Genomic DNA, 13,460 nt, shown 5'->3' on the forward strand with positions numbered 1-13,460 from the left:
ATTCAACTAAAGTCTAAAGGGAATTGGATTCCTGCTGCTGACGCACAGTGCAAGCTGTAGTATCCTTGAATAAGATGACAGCCATCTCCCCAGACCCTCAGACCCTGGCCTCGAGTGAACCAAGCAAGGTCCTAAGAATGGATACTCCAGGGGATCAAGAAGCTATCCTGAGAGGAGACAATAAAGACCCAGAGACTTTCAGACAGAGATTCAGGTGGTTTTGTTACTCAGAAGTGGCTGGACCCAGAAAAGCCCTAAATCAGCTCTGGGATCTCTGCATTCAGTGGCTGAGACCAGACATCCACACGAAAGAACAGATTTTAGAGCTGTTGGTGTTTGAGCAATTCCTGACCATTTTGCCTGGGGAGATCAGGATTTGGGTAAAGTCCCAACATCCTGAGAGTAGTGAGCAAGTGGTGACCCTGATAGAGGATTTGACCCAAATGCTTGAAGAAAAGGAAGGTGAGATTTATAGATGGTGGGAAGAAGTGGGAGTGATCTCCTCAGGGTGTGAAAGTAAACTCCCCCAGAGAAAGCATTTGATTATTTAAAGGGAGTCTCAGTTTGGGGGTGGGACTGGCTCTGAATCAGTCCTGCCTTTTACTGTGTAATCTTGGGCAAGCAACGTAACCTCTTGGAACCTTCATTTTTTTTTTTTTTTAATCTGTGGAAAGGGATTCTCATCTGCTTAGTCTTTTATGAGGGGTTGAATATGATAAGGTATAATACTAATTTCTTTCCTTTCAGCCTTGAGTAAAAGGGAATCTTAGAACATGGGAGCGAAGGAAATGACTTGCACACGTTTGGAGTCACAGGCACACCGTCCAGGGCAGGTCTCAACTCCTGCTTCCCAAGTGTGCAGAGCAGGTTTCTAGATTGGGGCGCCTGCCGTCTGCGACGTCGGAAATGCATTCTGCACTGTTCGGGCTTCGCATTAAGCATCTGAAATGTGACCAGGGCAAATAAGGAATTGAATCTTAAATTTAAACAGACATGTGTGCTGGGCAACATCCGGCAGGAGCCGCTGACCAACATTAAAATTCCATTATTATGCACATACCAATGTATAAACTATAAACTGAATCGTAACATATCATCATAAAATATTGATAGACTTATGGGGTGGATAGCCCTTTGAGGGCATGGGGTCCAGCTTTTATAAAATCCCTTTAATATGCTGCCCATGTCCCCAGTATGTGTATCAGATGAACTACCATAAAGCTCTCAGTACATATGTGGGACAGTTTGCATTCTACGAAGAGTTCCTGGATAGGGAAATGGCATTTACCTCCGCAGAGTTCAACTGTGGTCACGCAGCTAATTGGTATGTTCAACCTTGGGGTTGCCTGACCTCTGACTTATCTGTCATGGCAACATGGTGCTTCTCCAAAATTAGGGCCTCTTAGCGGAAGCCCCTAACAATAAAGAAGCTCATGAATTTATTGCTGTAGCATTCTGTAAGAACAGTTCCCTTAAGAGTCCCTTCTATGTAATTCTGATTCTTAATTCCTTTCGATTATCTAATCAATAAGCTAAAATTCTTTTCATAAGAAAGTAAAGCGTGATTTAAAAAATACTTAACCCTTATCAGAAGAAGAGCTCTTGACATCTCAGGGTATGTAATATATTTAGTTGATATGTTCAGGTTCCTGATTTCCATCTTTAGGCATCTGCTGGCAACCCCAGGAGAAGAGTGTGTTCCTGAGACCAGTTTGGTGCTTTCATTCAAGAAGCGACTCTCTGCAAGGCATTGTGCTAGGAGTATGAAGAAAAACAAATTAATACATAAAATGAATATGCTGTTTTACCTTAATACAGCCTACAACTATTTTTCAAATAACTATTATGCAAATAAAACACATTTAAGCGGTAGACGTGTGGATTGAATGAAACCTATTATTGTGAGCCTAGCTATTGAAGGCTGTTTTATGGAATAGGGGGAAAAGCTTGGATTTTAAAAAGAGCGTGTATGTGGCTTTTATCTCTGTTTTTTTTTTTTTTAAAGATTTTATTTATTTATTTGACAGACAAATCACAAGTAGGCAGAGAGGCAGGCAGAGAGAGAGAGAAGGGGAAGCAGGCTCCCTACCGAGCAGAGAGTCTGATGCAGGACTCGATCCCAGGACCCTGAGATCATGACCTGAGCCGAAAGCAGAGGCTTAACCCACTGAGCCACCCAGGTGTCCCTTATCTCTGTTTTAATAGGAGTGGAAAAAACTTTCTTCTGACCTTTTTCTGCAGAGAAGCACGTGTAAGAATTTCTAGTCTGAGGAATGCATTTGAAAGACTAGAGTATCCTTTCCCCCCTTCCTAGATCCAGTCTCTCAAGAGTCTGTTATTTCCCAAGAGGAGAACCCTGAAGAAAATAAAATGGTTTCTGTCCTTCCAAGTACTGAGTCCCGGGTAAGCTTCCTTTCACTGGTTTTCATTCTTAAGTGAATACTTATTGAGCTCCTACAGAGTGGTATAAAGATATCAGAATCATGAAGACAGTTTCCTTCACATTCTTCAAACTCATTCCTTAGGTGCTGTTTTATTTGAGTTACCAGGATTTGTCACAAGTCTGACTCTAAGAAAAACAACAAAAAAAAGTTTACTAAAGTTCTAGTTATTCTTGATAAAATTGGTCAAGTGGAAATAGAATTATATTTTCTTAATGCAATTAAAAAAAAGTCTCCAGCTGAACAGTATTGGAAAATAAAAAGCAGCTCTCACAATGCCTGTAAAAAGAATGTCTAATCATGCTGTTGTTAGTAGTTTTTTAATATTTTATCCAAAGGAGTAAGATAAGAAGGGAATGAGGTAAATATTGGTATGAAAAAGACAAATGTGTGTTATTTGCAGATAACATGGTCTATTTGGAAAACCTCTGAGAATCAACAGGTACTAAAACTCATAATAATTGAGAAAACTGGCTAGTTACAAATCAATTAGAATAATTTGCAACGGTTACAAATCACTTAGAAAAAAATAATTTTTGTAAAGATTTTATTTATTTGAGAGAGAGTACATGAGCACACACATGCATGAGCAGAGGGGAGAGAGAAGAATGCTCCTCACTGAGCAGGGAACCCAGATCCAGCACTGAGATCATGACCTGAGCCAAAGGCAGATGTTTAACCACTAAGCCACCCAGGTGCCCTGAAAAAAAATTCTTATTCACAGTAGGTAATCGATATTGCTATAGTAGACTGATAATGGCTGCCCAAAATGTGCCCACTTCCTAACCCCTAGAACCTGTGAGTGTTAATCCAATGCAAAAAGACTGTATTTTGTGTGTTCTTTAGGAATCCATGACGATCAAGGACGTGGTTGTGAGCTTTTCCAGAGGAGAGTGGAGGAGGCTGGAGCCTTTTCAGAAGGAGCTCTATAAGGAAGTGCTGCTGGAGAACTTTAGGAGCCTAGAGTTTCTGGGTAAAGATATCTCTTTATGATGTAATGTATAAGCTGTATATCTTTTTGAGCACTATCATTGAAAGATAAGTGCTGTTAACTGTATTGGCTGGGCATGCAGGGTTGATACGACTAATCCTAAAAATGATTTCTGAAAATGTACTTTTCTGCAATGTTTTCTCTAAAAAAAGAGTTTCTGCTTCATTGAACTGGAAATGTTGAGTATCACTGCTGCCATCAAGACATACCTTCCCCAGTTCCTCCTGATTTTCCAGGAATTATGTCTGTACTTGACAGCATCTTCTCTTTCCTGGAGAACCCGAGGCTGTGTATGAATGTTGGAACATCTTTGCCCTGTGCAGAAACAGTCATTTTTTACTCTTTTCTCTATGAGCAGGCTTTCCAGTTTCCAAATTAGATTTGATTTCCCAGTTTAAGTGGGTTGAACTGCCATGGCTGCTGGAAAGAGAAATCTCAAAAGGCTCCAGACCAGGTGAGTAGATGAAAAGCAAAGAAATTAAAAGAGTTGCTTAGCCAAGTCATTTGTGAAGAGCCTTTGAAATATTGGGTGGGTTAGATGCTAAAAGAGAAGGTGATTAGAATAGACCCCTTGCCTTCCTGGGATATTCATTTTATTGGAGAGACCATTCATTTAGGTCCTCTGAGAAGTAGATGCCAAGACATGATTGGCTATGCCAGGGACTTACTGGGGAGAATTGCAGTGAAGGAAAATGGGGAGACCAGTGAGAGCATAAGGTGAGTGAAACCCTTGTGAATGAGAGAGGGAAGGAAGGAAGGCTGGGTAGGAAGTGTCTTAGATTGATGTGCAGTGTTTTGTTTTTTAAAGATTAATTTGAGAGTGGGAGAGCATGAGGGCAGGGGCAGAGGGAGAGGGAGAAGCAGACTCCCCACTGAGCAGGGAGCCTGACATGGGGCTCGATCCCAGGACCCTGGGATCGTGACCTGAGCCGAAGGCAGATGCTTAACCAACTGAGCCACCCAGGCACCTCGTGTGCCATTTAATAAAGTTTTGGCAAGGCCAAAGAAGAGTTCACCAGCCAGAGTCACCTTTCTGGAGTCCTATGTCTCTGGGCCTGCCTGTGTCCCTGCTGTACTTGCCAGTGACTGGGAGCATCTATGGGAAAGTGGCCTTGGTGTCGAATCAGCAGCCATGGGGGCTAAGTAAGCACTGCAGAGTTGGAGATCTGAGCAGTGCATTTCTGGGTGCGCCATAATATGGATATCAAACCACACAGTATTAGTAATGGGATGAATGGGGAACACAGGAAAAATGGCTTACTTAACATTTAAGTTGAATCTTGAAGGATAAGTAGGAATTCATCCAATGGACAGCCTGGAGAGTATTATCTCATTTTTGTTAAAAGGAAAAAATGTTTATATACATGTATATATCTAAATATATAGATATAATTTAATTTTTAAAAAATATGTAAATACAGTTAGGTTTTTTTTTTTAATGTCTGGAGAACATTCCTGTTAATCATGGTTATCTCTGAGGGATTACATTTTTTCTTCATCCTTCTCTTACCTTAAAATTTAACAATAAATATACTAAGTTTGTAGTTAAAAAATAAGTTATTGCTTATATATCAGTACATTATTTTTTAAGAGAAAACCAATAATTTCACTTAGCTCTATTTCATCTTAACCAAAGTCAGACTATTGGTTGTTTTCAGTATATGTACCCAAATAAAGGATATTATTTTTTAATATAAATGGTATAAATATGTCCCTCTCTCCCCAGAAGCATTATGTAGATGTACAACTTGTTTAAAAAGTTAACTTAAAACAGATAGAAGAAAACACGTAGACAAAGCAGAGTCGATAACTATAATTTATAAAATACTTAAGCATATCAGTAAGGAATGCTGAGTCTGTTAAAAACAAAAATGGGTGAAGAACTTGAGCAGATAGCTTACAGAATTAAAAATAACTGACAACACTAAACTTTAAATTGCTGCAAATTTGGAAAAAAGTTCCAAGTCACTGATCAGTGATGAAATATACATTTAAAGCAATAGTACTGAGAGACCTGAGTAGCTTAGTTGGTTAAACTTCCAACTCTTGGTTTCAACTCAGGTCATGATCTCTAGGTTGTGAGATCGAGCCCCACATCGAGCCCCTCATTCAGTGTGAAGTCTGCTTGAGTTTCTTTTATCCTCTTCTTCTACTCCTCCCCCCTGCTGTCTCTCTTTCTAAAATAAATCTTATAAAAAATGCACAGAATTTTTAATAATGGTTAACTTCTGGGGAATAGAATTTTGTGCTTTATAGTTAACTCTTTAAAAAACAGGTTTATGAAAGTGATGGCGTGACCTCATGATTAAGAGCCAGGTTGAATGATGTGGTTCAAAGTTCTGAAGAGAGTGTAATTAGAGTATGATATTGGAGAAATCTCTGGGGATTATGGGACTTGAACCTGAGGCCATGGGTGTTTCTGTTCAGGAAGGTGCCACAGGACTGCACTTGAGGTAGGACGAAGACTGAAAGCATAGGACTGAAATACCGTAGTGTGGGAGGGACAGTGAGTGGATGCCCGCTTAGAGTGTATCCCTAAGGTTGACTGTTGTAACCTTTGAAAGTTTGGCGTTGGCAGTGCTGCACATCTATGATGGGATTACCATTTTTCTGTAAATTTAGTGCTATTCGGCTGCTTTAAGAAGCAGTGGGTATAGGGATCAAACATATGGGCTTTGGTGTCAGAATAGATGAAAAATCTGGCTCTGTTGCTTACAACACATGTGACATGGGGCAAGCTACTTGCTCCTACTCTTACTTTGTGTGTGTAGTTGTCACATCCACAAAACAGGGATAATATCAGCACCTACTTTATAAGACTTTTGTGAAGATTAAAGGAAATACGATCAGAGTGCTTGATACAGGGGCTGGCCTTTACTAAGCATTCAATAAATGTTTGTGCTGTTGTCATTATTTAGAAAGAAAATAGATTGGCTCTAAAGAGAATGAGTTTGAGCCTATTACAGAAATTTGAAATGAGGGTGAGAACATGCATCTTTATTCTAACTATAAAGCACAAACTTTTCATTTTCCCCAATATTTTTCTTAACTCCTATATTTACCTAGTTTCTCTATATTATTTTTTCCTTCTCTGTGTCCTAAGATTCTGAAAACCATCCAAGATCATATTCATACTGTTTATAGTCACTCCTACCTCTTTCCCTATCTCAGTCCCAAAGAGGACAGCTTCCTTTATTGCAAACGGGAGACATTCTATTTGTTATTTCTTTTAGAGTGTGAACCTAGAGGTGAATTGAAGGAATCCTCTCGAAATCAAGATGTTCTAGAAGAATCAACTTTAGATAAAATAATAGAAAGATGCCTAATGGGTGGTAATTATGGCCTGATGGGAGAGTCCCGGAAACGTAGCAGTAAGGAATATTCTCAAGTTGCAGGCACACAAAAGAAAACTCATGGGAGAGGCAGTAAGGGTGAGGAGTTTGACCCAGAAAAGAGCCCCTTTGGAAGTAATTTCAAGCATACCTCAGAAATAATTAAACATCTGAGAGTCTACTTAAGGAAAAAGTCTCGGAGGTATAATGAATGCAAGAAACCCTTCAGTTTTCATTCAGACCTCATTCTGAACCGCAAAGAACACGCTGGAGAGAAGCCACGGAAATGTAACGAAGGCAGGAAAGTCTTAGGTCACTCTTCATCCCTAAGCGAACATCAGAAACATCAGAAAATGCATTTTGGCGGGAAGACCCAGAAGTGCAGTAATTGTGGAGTAACCTTTACGCGGATCTCATCCCTTAAGAGAAAAAACTCCCCTTTGTGTGAAAAATGTTGGAGAAATTTAAATCAAGATGCGACCTTAGATAAAGATGAGGGAGCTGAGATGGGAGAGAAGACCCATAAATGTAGCAAATGTGGAAAAGCCTTCGGCTATAGTGCCTCACTGACCAAACACAGGAGAATTCACACAGGGGAGAAACCCTACATGTGCAATGAATGTGGAAAAGCTTTCAGTGACAGTTCATCCCTCACGCCACACCACAGAACCCACAGCGGAGAGAAACCCTACAAATGTGATGATTGTGGAAAAGCTTTCACCCTGAGCGCCCACCTCATCAAACATCAGAGAGTTCATACTGGAGAAAAACCCTATAAATGTAAAGAATGCGGGAGACCCTTCAGTGACAGTTCCTCTCTTATTCAACATCAGCGAATTCATACCGGAGAGAAACCCTACACGTGTAACAACTGTGGAAAATCCTTCAGTCACAGCTCGTCCCTTTCCAAACATCAGAGGATTCATACTGGAGAGAAGCCCTATAAGTGCGGTGAATGTGGAAAAGCCTTTAGACAGAATTCTTGCCTTACGCGACATCAGAGGATCCACACTGGAGAAAAACCCTATTTGTGTAATGACTGCGGGATGACTTTCAGCCATTTTACATCCGTCATTTATCATCAGCGACTTCATTCAGGAGAAAAGCCCTACAAGTGTAACCAGTGTGAGAAAGCCTTCCCTACGCATTCACTCCTCAGTCGCCATCAGAGAATTCATACTGGCGTAAAGCCGTATAAATGTAAAGAATGTGGGAAATCTTTCAGTCAGAGTTCATCTCTTAACGAGCATCATCGGATTCATACCGGAGAGAAGCCCTATGAATGTAATTACTGTGGAGCGACCTTCAGCCGGAGCTCAATCCTTGTGGAACACCTAAAAATCCATACTGGAAGGAGAGAATATGAATGTAACGAATGTGAAAAGACATTTAAGAGTAACTCAGGCCTCATCAGACATCGGGGATTTCATTCTGGAGAGTAATTCTTGAAATACAGTAAGGTGGTTGGGGGGGTGGAGTCTCATCAAATTGTCCCTTATTAAAAACCCAGGGTGGAAACTACCACCACATTGATCAGTAGGTACAACTTTAATGGGTTGGCAGCTGGGGAAAACACTTTTTGCCATTCACCACTCTCCTTTGGTAGATCGTAAGTAGGGTTGGTAAAGTTAGTAGAGTTGCTAAACGGATGAAAAGTGAAGAAAGGATGAGATGTGCAATGGTTCTGAAAGGCCAAATGCAGATTTAAAAAGCAAGAGGAGTGCACGAGACCCACTGATGAACCTTTTTTTCTTCAAGAGATTTCCCTCTTCTAGCAAGAACTGGTCTTGAGTCATAACCTAGGTTCTGAGTTCTGTCCCGGTTTGCCAGCCAACTCACTGTATAACCTTGGACGCATCATTTGACCTTTCTAAATTTGGGTTTTCTTCACTGGTGGCAGGAAGGGGGTGGGGCTCACAATTTCTAAGTTTACCTCTGATCCTCTCTGAAGCTGTGGGAATAAGCTAAATTGGAATTTGCAAGTTTCTATAGTAGAAAAGCACTTATTTAAGATTCTGAACTGAGAATGTGGTACACTTCAAATGCCAGATGCTGGAATCCCTAGAATATCAACAGGAACGAGTCGGCAGAGCTCACATGGTGTGTCTTCAGGGAATTTTTAATTGGACAAAGTACCCCAACCTGTTTTTCCCTCTGGGCTCTGGTTGAGGGGATTAGGAATCTAGAGGGCAAACATTGGAGCCATCTCAGCCGTGAGAGTACCAGTCCTAGGAAAATGGGTTGGGGGCTGGGGAGGGGGGTGGTGGGGAAGGAAACGGGTGTTGAAAACAGAGCTATTCTGGATGGATTATCTTTTGCGAAAGAAAATTCTATTTTTTTAAAAGTTTGTTTATCCTAAGTACAGCACCCCTATAATCAGAGTGCAAACATGGTGTATGGCAAAGGTCACAAGCTAAGATGGAGCCGTTTGATGTTTTGGTTGATCTGCATGGTAAGATGTGTTTGTGTATGGGTGGGTGGACGGGTGGAACTTGTCACCATTTAAAATTTAAAAATTAGGAGATTTCATACCAAAAAAAAAAAAAAAAAAGGCTTGCCTTGAAAAATTATAAGGGCTGTTAACCCTGGCCCATACTTCAGTGGAGTAGTCCACTGGTTTGGGGTAGTAGCTGCTGCCTTTACACAGGGAATCTACTCTTCTACCAGCCGAGTTCTCTGATTTATAGGACTTGATTTGCCCTGAATATAGGAACTTGATACTATGGTCCCCTGCCATCTAGAGAATATGTATCCTAAAATCTAAAGAGACTCCCCCGATAGTAAAATACAGTGGAAGAATGTAGAAGTCCCACAAAATAACTTCTCAGTTAAGTGCTTTGTTGTGAAATTAGACTTGAAGAGAGAGCAGTTATTAGTGGATTATTTATTGTGACGAATCTCATTGGTGGAGTGTGAATAATCATTTCTGACTGAAAGAGGAGCTAAAACCCTGAGTCAGGTGTAGGTCTCAAGTCCTAGGGTTCTGGAGGCGCCCTTCTGATTCAGCGATGGTACCAAGAAGTTCATAAAGTTGAAATCTGAGGTCGCTCCCTAATAAATGAGAACAAAAACAGAAAACTTGGCTTGTGGAAGTGAAGAGATCCTGAATGCTGATGGAGACTCAGCAATATTTGCTGCGATTTAATGGGTGTAGGTTTGCGATACTACCTCTGGATAATGCTTTTGGTTTCTTCCTTATACCCCCACTCCCTGCCCACCCCCCACAAAGGCTTGTAGTTCAGATACTGCTGTATGGTATGTTGGTCTGCATAGTTGTCACTAAATGGACCAACCAGAGACATTCTAGCCATGAAAAGAAAATGGCTTAGGAGGATCATTCATCTGGTCTTAAGTTTTTTCCCAAACATACATAAACCCTGATTTTTTTTTTAAAGATACAATTTATAGAGAAATATGTAAAATTCTTGAGACAAGGCTTCTTCCAGGATGTTCACTAGTTACAGCCTCCAACGTTCATAAGAGGAGGTTTTATACCAGTACCAGCTGGGTATCTGGAACATAGAGGTTCTTTTTTTTTTTTTAGCAAGTTTTTTGGGGTGTAAATTACATAAAAGGTCATTTCAAGTGTACAATTCAGTGAGTTTTGGCAGACTCACTGAATTGTACAATCATCACCACAATCCATTTTTAGAACATTTTATAAACTCAGTAAGATCCCTCAGCCCTGTTTACAGTTAACCTCCATTCCCACACCTAGCCTCAGGCAACCACTCTGTCCCTGTAGAGTTGCCTTTTCTGGACATTTTATACAAATAGGATCATATGTGGTCTTGTGTTTTTCATTAATGTATTTTCTAAGTTCATGTTGTAGCACATCAGGCCTTTATTTTTATGGTTAAATGATACCCTATTTTATGGATATACCATATTTTGTCCATTCACCAGTTGAAGGACATTTGGGTTGTTTACAGTTTTTGGCTGTTCATAATAATGCTGCTTTGAACGTTGATGTGTAAGTCTTTCTGTAGACACATTTTCATTGTTCTTAGGTAGATGCCTGAGTGGCCGGCTCACAGGGTGAATTTTGTCTAACTTCCTAGGATATTTCCAAATTGTTTTGTAGGTGAGTACATCATTTTTCGTTCCGAACAGCGCTGGATGACCCCTACAGTCTGGAGAATATAGATCTTAAAATCTAAAGAAACTCCACTGATAGTGAAATGCAGCAAGAGAATGTAAAAAATCATACAGAGTAACTTTTCAGTTTTGTTTGTGAAATTAGACCTCAGAGAAATAGAGTATACAGGTACTAGTGGATTATTTCTTAAGAATTTCATTGGCAAGGTCTGAATAGTAATTTCTAAATGAAAAGGGAACTAAAGCCCGGAGTCAGTCAGGTTTCTGTACATCCTCACCGACTCTTGTGGTATTGTCTGCCTTTTTCATTATAGCCGTCCTAAGGGTTGAAATGCTATCTCTTTGTGGTTTTAATTTACATTTCCCTGATGGCTAATGATGTTGAGAATCTTTTCATGTACTCAATAGCTATTCATGTATCTTCTTCAGCAAAATGTTTATTCAAGGTTTTTTTCCATTTAAAGAGTTAGGTTTATTGAGTTGTCATATTTTATATTCTACGTGAAAGTCCTTTCTCCAGTATGGAGAAATACTAGCCGTAGGGAGCTGCCTCAAACTCTACTGCATGATATTTATAAAAAGCTTGTTTTCAATAACTACTTATCTATAATTGCCTAAAGGATATTCGCTGCGGGCCATCATCTTAAGTACTTAAATTCATTTTTTATGTCCTATCAGATAATCAAGATTTTAAACTTCTTTTGATCTCTTACCAAATTGTTCTTATTAATTAAATTATCAGTATTTAATAATACTATTAAAACCAGTGTTTAACTTTATGCTGTTTATGTACATTGACAGGTATTAAAAATCAGCCCTTTAACATATTCTGTCTACTTTAAAATGAAGACCTTGTTTTTCACAATGTTTCTTCTTAATGAGTTTCCACTAAAGAAACTACTGTCAGGTTACAGGACAGGATAAAGCTTTGCCTGTCAGTGATTCTTCTTTTATTTACTTACTTTTGAATTAGTTTTTAACATGGCGAAATATAGATAACCTAAAATGGACCAGTTTAAGTCTTTTTGGGAGTATGACTCAGTGGCATTAAGTACATTCGTGTTGTGTAATCATCACCCCTGTCCGTCTCCAGAAGTTGTCTGTCATCCCAAACTGAAGCTCATGAAACAGTAACCCCTCATTCTGTCCTGCCCCAAGCCCCTGGGGGCCACTATTCTGCTTTGTGTCTCTCTGAATTTTGAATATTTTAGGAACCTCCTATAAATGGGATCATTGAACATTTGTCCTTCTGTGTCTGGCTTCTTTCACTTAGCAAACTGTTTTTAAGGTTCATGTTGTAGCAGGTGTCAGAATTTTCATTCCTTTTCAAGACTGAACAACATTCCGTCATATGTATATACCACATTTTGTTCATTCATCCATCAACGGACATCTGGGTCATTTCTACCATTTTGACTATGGTTAGTGGTGTAAAATAGCAAAGTCCTTGTTTTCAGTTCTTCAAAGATGTCAGTGTCCTCTAGAACAGAGACTCTTCCCGAAGGTTTTTGGTTCACTTTCCTGAGATCCAACAGAGGAATCACTGTCTATGGGTGTCCTAGCCTTAGGAAATGTATTTCTTGTAAGACCTGGAAGTTGAAATCAGTCCTTGATGCAGGGACTGTAGAGAGGATAATGTGTCGGCAGTGACAAAAACCACAACCTTGTACATCTTCCATCACGGGTGACCAGATCCATTACTATGAGCAGTAATATTTTGAAAAAAGAAAGTTTTTAAAGATTTAATTTTTTTTATTTACAGACAGAGCTCACAAGTAGGCAGAGAGGCAGGCGAGGTGGTGGTGGGGGAAGCAGGCTCCTTGCTGAACAGAGAGCCTGATGCAGGCCTGGATCCCAGGACCCTGGAATCATGACCTGAGCTGAAGGCAGAGGCTTAACCACTGAGCCACCCAGGCACCCCAAGCAGTAATACTTTGAAAGGGATTTTTTTTCGGAGCAGTAGGTGTCAATAGTGGGCTTACAAAATTCAGTACAAACCATGTTGTAAACAGATGTGTTGCCATCTGGGTCTTGTTCCCTGTATAAAGCATTAGGCAGAGAAGATTTAGCATAATTCTTAAGGGCCCTAGGGTTTTCAGAATGACAAATAAGCATTGATTGCAACTTAAAATCACCAACTGCTTTAGTTCCAAACAAGAGAGTTAGGCACTGACTTCTCTCTGGTTAGGAAAGTCCTAGATGGCATTTTCTTATAAGGCTGTTTGGTGTAGCCACCTTCATTAATGAGCTAGATCTTCTGGATAACTTGCTGCAGGTTCTACTTCAGCACTTGCTGCTTTGTTCTTTATGTTACAAAGGTGACTTCTTTCCTTAAATCTCATGAACCAACCCCTGCTCACTTTGAATTTTTCTTCTGCAGCTTCCTTACCTCTCTCAGCCTTCATAGAATTCAGGAAAGTTAGGGCCTTGCTCTGGATTAGGCTTTGGCTTGAGAGAATGTTGGGATTGGTTTGATCTTTTCTCCAGACCACTCAGACTTTCTTCCTATCACCGAGAAGGGTGTTTTGCTTTTTGATCATTCATGTGTTCATTGGAGTAGCTCTTTTAATCTCCTTCAGAAACCTTTCCTTTGTGTTC

At 40.0% G+C, this 13,460-nt stretch overlaps 1 protein-coding gene and 1 long non-coding RNA gene across 2 annotated transcripts in view; one reads left to right on the forward strand and one right to left on the reverse strand.

Moving 5' to 3' along the window:
- LOC116862745 (zinc finger protein 483-like) lies at positions 1–9,226 on the forward strand. The gene is made up of 5 exons (XM_032850153.1): positions 1–462; positions 2,315–2,403; positions 3,288–3,414; positions 3,791–3,886; positions 6,666–9,226. The coding sequence occupies exons 1-5, from the start codon at positions 75–77 to the stop codon at positions 8,204–8,206; spliced, it is 2,241 nt and encodes a 746-aa protein (XP_032706044.1). The 5' UTR covers positions 1–74; the 3' UTR covers positions 8,207–9,226.
- LOC116862748 overlaps positions 4,586–13,460 on the reverse strand; it is a 19,683-nt gene continuing 10,808 nt past the window's right edge. Inside the window, exons 2-3 of the long non-coding RNA XR_004381687.1 lie at positions 10,431–10,442; positions 4,586–4,598 (exon numbers count right to left, since the gene is read on the reverse strand). This is a non-coding gene — a long non-coding RNA (uncharacterized LOC116862748). The remainder of the gene's footprint in view (positions 4,599–10,430; positions 10,443–13,460) is intronic.

Source organism: Lontra canadensis, unplaced genomic scaffold (genome assembly GCF_010015895.1).
Source record: "Lontra canadensis isolate GAN:19392208 unplaced genomic scaffold, GSC_riverotter_1.0 scaffold316, whole genome shotgun sequence".
Taxonomy (NCBI): domain Eukaryota; kingdom Metazoa; phylum Chordata; class Mammalia; order Carnivora; family Mustelidae; genus Lontra; species Lontra canadensis.

What these genes read in the sequence shown, in the direction of transcription:
- LOC116862745 (XM_032850153.1), top strand. Translation starts at nt 75, where the DNA reads ATGACAGCCATCTCCCCAGACCCTCAGACCCTGGCCTCGAGTGAACCA. An exon ending in AATGCTTGAAGAAAAGGAAG is followed by an intron (nt 463 to 2,314) that starts GTGAGATTTATA and finishes CCCCCTTCCTAG; the next exon opens with ATCCAGTCTCTCAAGAGTCT. An exon ending in TAGGAGCCTAGAGTTTCTGG is followed by an intron (nt 3,415 to 3,790) that starts GTAAAGATATCT and finishes CTCTATGAGCAG; the next exon opens with GCTTTCCAGTTTCCAAATTA.